The 8,381-nt window shown below is 38.6% G+C and overlaps 1 protein-coding gene across 3 annotated transcripts; it reads left to right on the forward strand.

Annotated features, from left to right (window-relative positions):
• si:dkeyp-97a10.2 lies at positions 1 to 6,560 on the forward strand. 3 transcript variants are annotated; one of them, XM_046045278.1, is made up of 6 exons: positions 1 to 299; positions 791 to 844; positions 1,505 to 1,897; positions 4,884 to 5,123; positions 5,827 to 5,923; positions 6,257 to 6,560. In XM_046045278.1, exons 2-6 carry the CDS (start codon positions 796 to 798, stop codon positions 6,315 to 6,317), a joined length of 840 nt encoding a protein of 279 aa, XP_045901234.1. In that variant the 5' UTR covers positions 1 to 299; positions 791 to 795; the 3' UTR covers positions 6,318 to 6,560. The 3 variants fall into 3 exon arrangements, with proteins under 3 accessions (XP_045901234.1, XP_045901233.1, XP_045901235.1); XM_046045277.1 differs by having other exon boundaries at positions 2 to 299; positions 788 to 844; XM_046045279.1 differs by having other exon boundaries at positions 7 to 299; positions 788 to 844; positions 1,505 to 1,870.
• The last annotated feature ends 1,821 nt before the right edge of the window (positions 6,561 to 8,381 follow it).

Consider the following 8,381-nt stretch of genomic DNA (forward strand, 5'->3'; position numbering starts at 1 on the left):
GACTCACTGAGTGGACCTGACAAGCAGAGAAAAGGGCCAGGCAGACGAGAAAAAAGTCCTGAAACATTTAGCTTTACTCCCGTTTAATACTGTTCGCAGTAACAGCTGTAGCTCTAGGAATTGTCATCTTTATCCAGATTATTTCTCGCAATGCAATGGCAAGTGCTTTGAAGATATTGTCTTATTTGGGGATTTAAATCTACTCCAGTGAATTGCGCTGCACCTTCACCTCTGAGAACGTGAACAGAAGAGTGGAAGAGCTCCGGCTCGAGTGTTTTGTTTGTCTCAACTTTGGAGAGGTAGGTGAATCCCACTCTAGGGCTTTTTGATATGGATAACTTCAAGGTAAAAAGCAAAGGGAATTCCAGGTTATATTTAATTCATGCAGGTTGGGCTGTGTTCCTGCGCTGCTATCAGTGTTTCCTCTCTGTGTATGTTTTTGTTGTAGCAGCTGTGCTTGAGGGGGTTCATTTTAGTTTTGGCAGTGGAGCCGTCCCTATTTTGTTCCAAGTTCTGATTTAGTCTGCAGTGCCAATACTGTTGTTCTTTGGATACTTCACAAACAAATTAAGAAAAAAGAATACCCTAAACAGTTGGACTACATTTTTGAGTAGAGGAACATGCTTCTTTAATTGTTTTTTGCTCTCATTTTAATTTCACATTTTCTCTGGAGGCCTTGTTATTATTCTTGCTGTAGTGGCACCCCTGCTGCATAGGTACAGAGGAAATGGTGTGCTGTTGCTGAGGTCACAGACAAATTCCTCTCTCTGTTCTCTCTCCACATCAGCAGGCATTATGGATCTGCAGTGTTGCCTGTGCTGGAGAGTTGCCCTCCTTCTCTTGAGTAAGACTTTTTGTTGTCATCGCCATCTTTCTGTTTAAAAACTTGGTTGAAACTGCAGGAGGAAAAACAAAGCATTTTCTACTATGCTCCCTCATTTTTAATGTTTTCCTGTGTGCAAGACAAGACAGCAGCATTCTCTGAGAACACAAAGAAAGATCACAGCAGTGTTGACTCAAATGCAAAAGAACTCTTGTAAACTGCCTTTTGCATTAATACCTACATTTGCATTATATACATCTCATCCATCCTTTGATCCTTTTCCTATCAAGTTAAGGAACATGATTAATACTACTTGTGGTAAATGCACAGCAACTTACCAGGTCCACTGCAGTTTTGACACAGATTTTAGGATCTTGATGTGGTTTGATGGATATCACATTATGCAAGGCTGTCATGTGCTATAAATCACAGCTTGACATTGCTTGACAGAAAGCAGCTATACATATTCATGAAGTACATGCTGAGGACGAAGATGAAGCATTATGCCATTGTTTGTTTTATTAGCTTCCCATTATGCAAACCCTCAAAAAAGGTCAAAACTAATGAAGATGAAATGCTGGAGGTCATACTGGTCATCTGAATAGAATAACAAACTGCATGTAAGTTGAAGCATTATTCTGATGAGCATGCAAAAACAAATGGTCCTATCTCTGTCCTCAGTGCCATGTGGGCTCCAGTGTATGTCAGTGCACATCCTCACTGAGGAGCCTGTGCATGTAATCCCCGGCTCCAGTCTGGTTCTGAAAGCTCGAATCGAGCAGGGACCATTGGAAGAGGTGTCCGTGGTAACCTGGGAACGGGAGCCCGAAACTGGAATTTTCCCAGAGACAGTGACTCTGGCCACGTGCCCTGGCAGAAGCCTCAAGTGTGCTGGTACGAGGCCAAACGTCCGTGTGAACATGGAGCAGCAGGAGACGACACTTCAGATTAATGGATACAGCAGCTCGGACAGTGGCGTGTACGCTGTGACGGTGACAGATCACACAGGGGCCAAGATCACTGCACACTGCATTGTCAGGATATATGGTACAGTACAATTTGCAACATGTGGAGGTATTTATTGTGAGGTCTGTGGTTATCATTATAGATTGCTGAAACAATTCTTTGATAAATGGATCAGTCAATTGACATAAAATTAATCAACAATTTAAATTTTTCTGTAAAGGATCTTTGACAGTCATTGCTACAACAACATTGAATGCCTTTTTTTATTTGTCAGGTTAAAATTGCCAATTAATACTGTGTTAATTAATATCTGCATTGAGTTCCCCACTATGCATGTTTGTGAGCATTTGTGCATTGGTTTCTGCGTCATTACACCACCAACACGCTATTGGGTGGTGGGGTTTCTATGTTCCACTGTGTTGTTTCTTCGCCGTTGTTTTGAGTTTAGCCACTGTTGTTAGACAAAAACAATGGCGACTGAAACTGAGCAAACATACAGTATGTTGACATTGGAGCTGACTGATGTTGAACAGCAATAACTTTTAGTGAAATTACAAAAACACAGAAACAAGAAAAGGTGCGGGCTGAATTTGAAAATGGCAGCAAAGAAGGACAAGCCGGAAATGCGTAGGAGGAAATGAATGCTATCAAGCCAATCCAACACTATTCTTGCACACTGCATTGCTGCAGTGTCTACTTTTTGGGAAGGTGTGCATCAGGCTACGGCATGCAGTATGGGTACAGAAATAAATTTCCCCAGTTCCAAGACAATAATACATTATTAAGGTAGAGTTAATCTAATTGCTACATAGCCTACACCAAATATTTTACAAATACCAACCTGTCCAAGAGCAGTGATGTGACCTGTGTTTGTCCCTTCTCTTCTATCAGAGCTCTCCAAGAAGGAAAAGCTACCCTAATGGCCATACTCCTATTGTTGCTGTAGCCTACTCTGTCACTACGGTATAGCTGAAGAGCCATGTAGAGAGAGAGAAAGTTATGGCCAAAAAATGTATCACAATAAAAAAAATTCAGAACATTGAATATCAATAATTACAATAAATGTCAAATGATTATTTCTTTTTCCTGAGTGAAAATTGAAGAAACCAGATGGTTATTTGTGCGGTCAAACGTTTCTTTATGGTCAGAATGATGCCAAACAGTGGATTACTTCACAAATCTGAGGTAGAACATTCAAAAGTGTTATGATAAAATATTTTTTGAAATATCTATGGGCAATTAATTAACTATGATTGGTAAATATTTTTTCAAGTCCCTTTTCCTCAACAAAATAAATATCTTAATAGAAAAATTAAGTGCTGATGTTCGTTACATTTGTTATATTGTTATTGAGGAAAATTATATTCCGATAATCATCATTATTGATTTATTGCCCAGGCCTACTTATACTATAATGTTGCCAAAGCATATTAACACAACTATACAAATATATTAAACAAAATAAAACAATAAACAATTCTTAATAGTAAACATTCTCTCCAATGAACCATTTTTATAAAGCAATGGCAGATCGTGGGGCTCTCCACATGGCTCTAGGTTGCTCCCCCATTCAGCTCTGGCAAACCAATCATTGATGGTTGACATAAAACGTATCATTAACAGTGTACCGGAGCAGGAATGTCGCCACAGACACCAAATTTAAAAACTCCAGAATACTGCAAAATACAGAGAGATGTATCTGCCATTGATAGGCTTATTCAGCACTGTGTGAACTCGTTTGGCAAGGGCTTGAATGTAACAGACGTCAATTGATATGTAAAAGTACCACACTCTAGCCTCAAGTTATTCATTAAATAAAAACAATCAACGTTTGAAGGTTCCAGTTTCTCCAGTTTGAGGGTTTATTCAATCTCATTTCATTTTAATTCCTGTCATTGACAAAACAATCTCACCTCAAAGTCCATTTAGTAGCTTTCAATTATATTACATTTTTTATCAACAGATGCCCAGTTGTTATGTAATTGTAGATTTTTAAATTTCCATTTTTTTCTGAGCACTTCTCATCTAAGTTGGCTTAAAAGTTGACCTTAAAGTTAATTTTTGACATTGGAAATAATAATCCCTATTGAATTCCTTTTGGCCTTGACAATTTTTCAGACAGAATATAAAATTGAAAGACACACATGAGCTCTGTGAAATTGGGATTTTCATTTGTTCATATTTTCTTATTCAGTCTAGACTAAACAATTGATTAATTGCAAAAATAAGATAAAAATAATAGATGCAGCCCTAATTACAAATGATTGCGTCAACCAATCACACAATCTATAAGCAGGATAAAGGTCATTAAGTTGAAAGATCAGTGGATGTTGGAGCTGTTAGAGGCTGCCAACAAGCCAGCCAATAGCTGAGGCATAAATACTGTCTTCCTTTATTATTTTGAAAAGCTTACAGAATCAGTTTATGTGGAAAGTTGGTCTTGTATAAATCTCAGAGTAATGATATGAAAGTATAAATGTTTTCAGTACTCAGCTGACAGTCCTGGCCTTTCTAGTGTTGACTCCAACAATTACCAACAGTATAATGAATATGTTTTAATTTCACGCCAGCATGCATTGTTTTTTTCTGATAGTGGATATCTCATTTAACAATGCAACACTTTTAAATTTGCCCATAGGCTTTGCTTTCTGGGTCTTCCTTTTGTTTCTGTGCTTCTAGATGATTCTGGTGTCGTCATAGCTTTCTAGTTTTCTGTCAATGCTTCTTTACTTTTACTCTCATTCGTCTGCTCTAACAGTATCAATTCATCAGCTCCACTCTTCTCTACATCTGTTCTCTCAGCTCCCAGGGTTTTCCATCATCCCATTCTCCGACATTATGCCTCACTCTCCAGTCTCATTATTGTCTCTGAAACTGAGCCAGTTTTTCCTGACAGCATTAAACGTCTCTCATGATTCTTTGCGTTAGACCTTCTTGGACAGCCATGTGCCATTATTCTTATTTTATTACAGATAATTGCCCACAGCTGAACACTTCACATTTCCTCTCGTTTCTAGCTGGCTCAGGGTTTTTGCCTCCATCCTTATCACCTCTTTTCATTCTTACCCTCACCTTCTTTCATCTGTCTTTTCAGAGGAAGTGCACCACGTCTCAGTCAGCATCAACGTGTCTCACTCCTTGCTCATTTGTAGCGAGGCCTGGGGGACCGACCCCCACTTCAGCTGGTTCCATGAGAGAGTCGCCATCACCAAGACCGTGGGGAAAGTCTCCAAAGATGGGAAAACGTTGTTTGTGACCATGACTCCATTCTGTGGCCACTTCACCTGCAGGGTCAGCAACAAGATGAGCTACAGTTCTGCCACCTACACTGCAGGTACAAGTCCACACTATATTGTCTCTATGTTACTTACTTTAAGCTGCACTAATTCATTTTTTGTAATATATGAAACATATTTCAGCTCATCTATTTGGTTTTACAGACCACAATTTTACTGTTTTGGTTCACTATCACAGCTTCATCCTAGTTTTGTTTCCACCAGCTAGGTGGCCAAAGACATGACTCCAAATGAATATTAATGGTGCTTTCCAATGAGCTAATTGTAATGTTTAAGTTAGTTGACTGGACGAAAACATGGTTATGCCTCTTGAAATCTTATACAGCCAGCTTTTAGGTTGTGTGTTGTGTCATGGATATTCAGAAATCCGACTCCTTTCTACCCTGCCTTGTGTCTATCTTGAGCCATGTCCTGATTGCACTTATGTCTATGTATTGTATCACTGGTGGTGTTTCACCAATAAAGGATTTTCCACAGCGCAATCAATAAATCACTACTGTTATTGCTGCCACTGTTGCTAAACAGGCAAGACGAATGCAATTCTTCCTATCTGCCAAGAGGTGGGATGATCCAAAGACAGGCAGGGTATTTTAAGACACTTGTTGTTAGTTCTTGCTGTTGCAGTAAGTTTACTGACTTTACACACTTGAAGCAAGGGACCTTTGTGGCCTTCTATGGCAGCCATGTGAGATGACTTGTGTTTTTTTGCCCCTCATTGGGTGTCTTTCTCCTGGTTGACAGCACCTTGTGAGAAAGAGGGTAGCGGGACAACAGCGGCTGTGGTGTGCCTCGTCCTCGTGTTACTGTTTGGAGGAGTGCTGGCATTTCTGCTGTGGAGGTAAAGTAATGCACATAGACACAGGCAGGCACAAACACAAATCTCATTTCAGGCTATGCTCTGACGATAACAGCCATACGCTGACAGAAAATAAGACACTAGGAGTAGCTGCTTTAAAAAAGCCCCCCCCAAAAGAAAAGAAATAAATAAGGGTACAAAAAGGAAAACAGCAAAATGCTACACAGCTAGTATCCTCCCACATGAGAAGTGACACACATGAGGCATGACAGGCCAGGCTGAGTCTGCTGACAAAACAATTGTCATGTTTACTTGAGCCAGTTTACAGTTTGTCACTGCTGTTTGATCTAAATTGGACACTTTGTTTCTTCTCAGGAGACACAGGCACAATAACAGAGGAGAGAGGCTGCACGAACATTTGGATGACACCATCTAAAAAAACAGCCTAAGATACACTTCTGTTACTCAGAGGTCTCAGAAAGGAGAACAGGAAATGGACTGGACTGTGAGGGCGGGACTTCCTGCCCTGTGAGCAGCATGACCTTACAGTGCATTGGAACAATGTGAAGAATCATCTGCTTGCTGGCAAAAGAAAATATCAAAAAATGGATATTCAGCTTGAAGTGCCAGCAATGTCTTTACACTGCATTGTGTATTTAATAAATTGATCATTTTGTAAGCTTGTATCAACTGTGCATTTTATTCTACATGCCTAAACAGAAGAACTAGACCAGCTAACAGTACAGAAGTCGGCTGCCAGGGTTTTAAGTAAACCAGCTTGAACACATAATCCTGGTTTTAGCCTCTTTCCAGTATGTTTAACAATTGATTTTAAGGTGTGCCACCTTCCCTGATTTCATCTTCATTCTATTTTTTATTACATATGTGGTTAATACTTTTATTCTATTACCGCTGTGTTTCTATGTCATGTTTTATGTGTTCTTTGCTTGCTATGTGAAGCACTTTGTAACTTTGTTATCTTAAGAGCTAAAGAGAGCTAATTGTTAATTATTATTATCATTATTATTATTATTATTATTAGTGAAAGGCACTGTATTTCCTTCTTAATAAAATCCCTTAAGAAAATGTGAAAAAAACTCAGTAGTTATTTGAATACATTTTGACAGGGTTTAAATTGTTCATAATGATGGGGTTGTAGTCTTGTAGGTGCACAGTTATGCAGAGATATGAAACACTGTTTCAATATAAGGTTGAAGACGGGATATGGCAATTGTGAAACAATAAAAACTGTATTGGAAAATAAACGCAAACAGTTGGAACATATTGTAAAAGTGAATTAGTAACAAAGAAACTTTAAGATTTAAGTAAACGATAGCTGTCAAATCTCATTGTGCCTCATAAAGAAAGTCCCCATAAATTCATCCAATGAAGGAAGTACATCACATTAATTAATCAACATTTGTTTTTATGTAAGTAAACACAGTTAGCCATACAGTAATTTAACACTTACTTTGATTTAGAAACACATTAGCCTCAGACAGCTACGACAATATTTGTTAGCTTGGATAGCAGTTAACTGATCACAAGAATGCAACTATTATAAAGAGCGCCTATAGATAATTTTCCACCAAGGGCATTTATAAAATAGATTAAAGATGTCAATATTTTCTTGGTTACAGATCTGATAAAATACTAAATGTACCAATGTCAGTTAAAAAACCTTTTCTGTCTCCCAAACCCAAAAATGAAGATCAGAGTGGCTAAACTTTTCAACATCCTTAAAAAAAAATCTTAATTTTCTTTCCAGCATTAAAGAATACTTTTGGTAAATTCAGGTTCCTGTAGAATCTGTGCATATACGTCAAACTTAAATCTTTGATATTGACTTGTTGTTGCCTATTTAGTCTAGGTCTTAAAATGTGACTTGATACATTTTAGTTCAATGTGGTACTGACCCACTGTGGATTCAACCCTCTCGTTAAAGTGAAACTGCAAGCTGTGTGTGAAAGATAACACTCTGGATAAACTATCATCTAAGCAGGCAATGTTAACTTTCACAACACACCCATCACACCGCATAAGAAATGAACCCTCTAACACCTATCCAGCAGTGTTATAGCTGTGCTCCATAGAGCTATATTGGACCACATGGAGGAAACATGACCAGAGAACCAAAGGTCGAATGCAGGACAAGTTATATCGGGTGTGGGAGGAAAAAGCAATTGAACATCTGCCATGAAAGTTTAGGTGTGCCTCTGAGAGTTTTAGCCAAAGATTGTTTCTGCTTTCTATGCTGACAATTTGTAATATGTCAAAGAAAAGACGCTCCATTTGCAGCTACAAAAGTCCTCAGTATTACCAGACCTTAAAACTGATACAAGAATAGTAGATATAGCTTATCGCTCCCTGAGGCTGTATCCCGAGTTGAAAAAGACAATGATGAAATATTAAGAAAATGGAATGAGAACAGTTATAGGTGTAGAATACAGATCACTCATTAGTGAAGTCAGACTGTTGCTAAGTATCTATACACCTTCCA

This window comes from Micropterus dolomieu, linkage group LG03, assembly GCF_021292245.1.
Source record: "Micropterus dolomieu isolate WLL.071019.BEF.003 ecotype Adirondacks linkage group LG03, ASM2129224v1, whole genome shotgun sequence".
Classification (NCBI taxonomy): Eukaryota; Metazoa; Chordata; class Actinopteri; order Centrarchiformes; family Centrarchidae; genus Micropterus; species Micropterus dolomieu.

Bases quoted from the DNA above. Each gene is read 5' to 3' on its own strand.
- si:dkeyp-97a10.2 (XM_046045278.1), top strand. From the start codon at position 796: ATGGATCTGCAGTGTTGCCTGTGCTGGAGAGTTGCCCTCCTTCTCTTG. The intron at 845-1,504 runs GTAAGACTTTTT...CTCTGTCCTCAG, and splicing joins AGTTGCCCTCCTTCTCTTGA to TGCCATGTGGGCTCCAGTGT. The intron at 5,924-6,256 runs GTAAAGTAATGC...GTTTCTTCTCAG, and splicing joins CTGGCATTTCTGCTGTGGAG to GAGACACAGGCACAATAACA.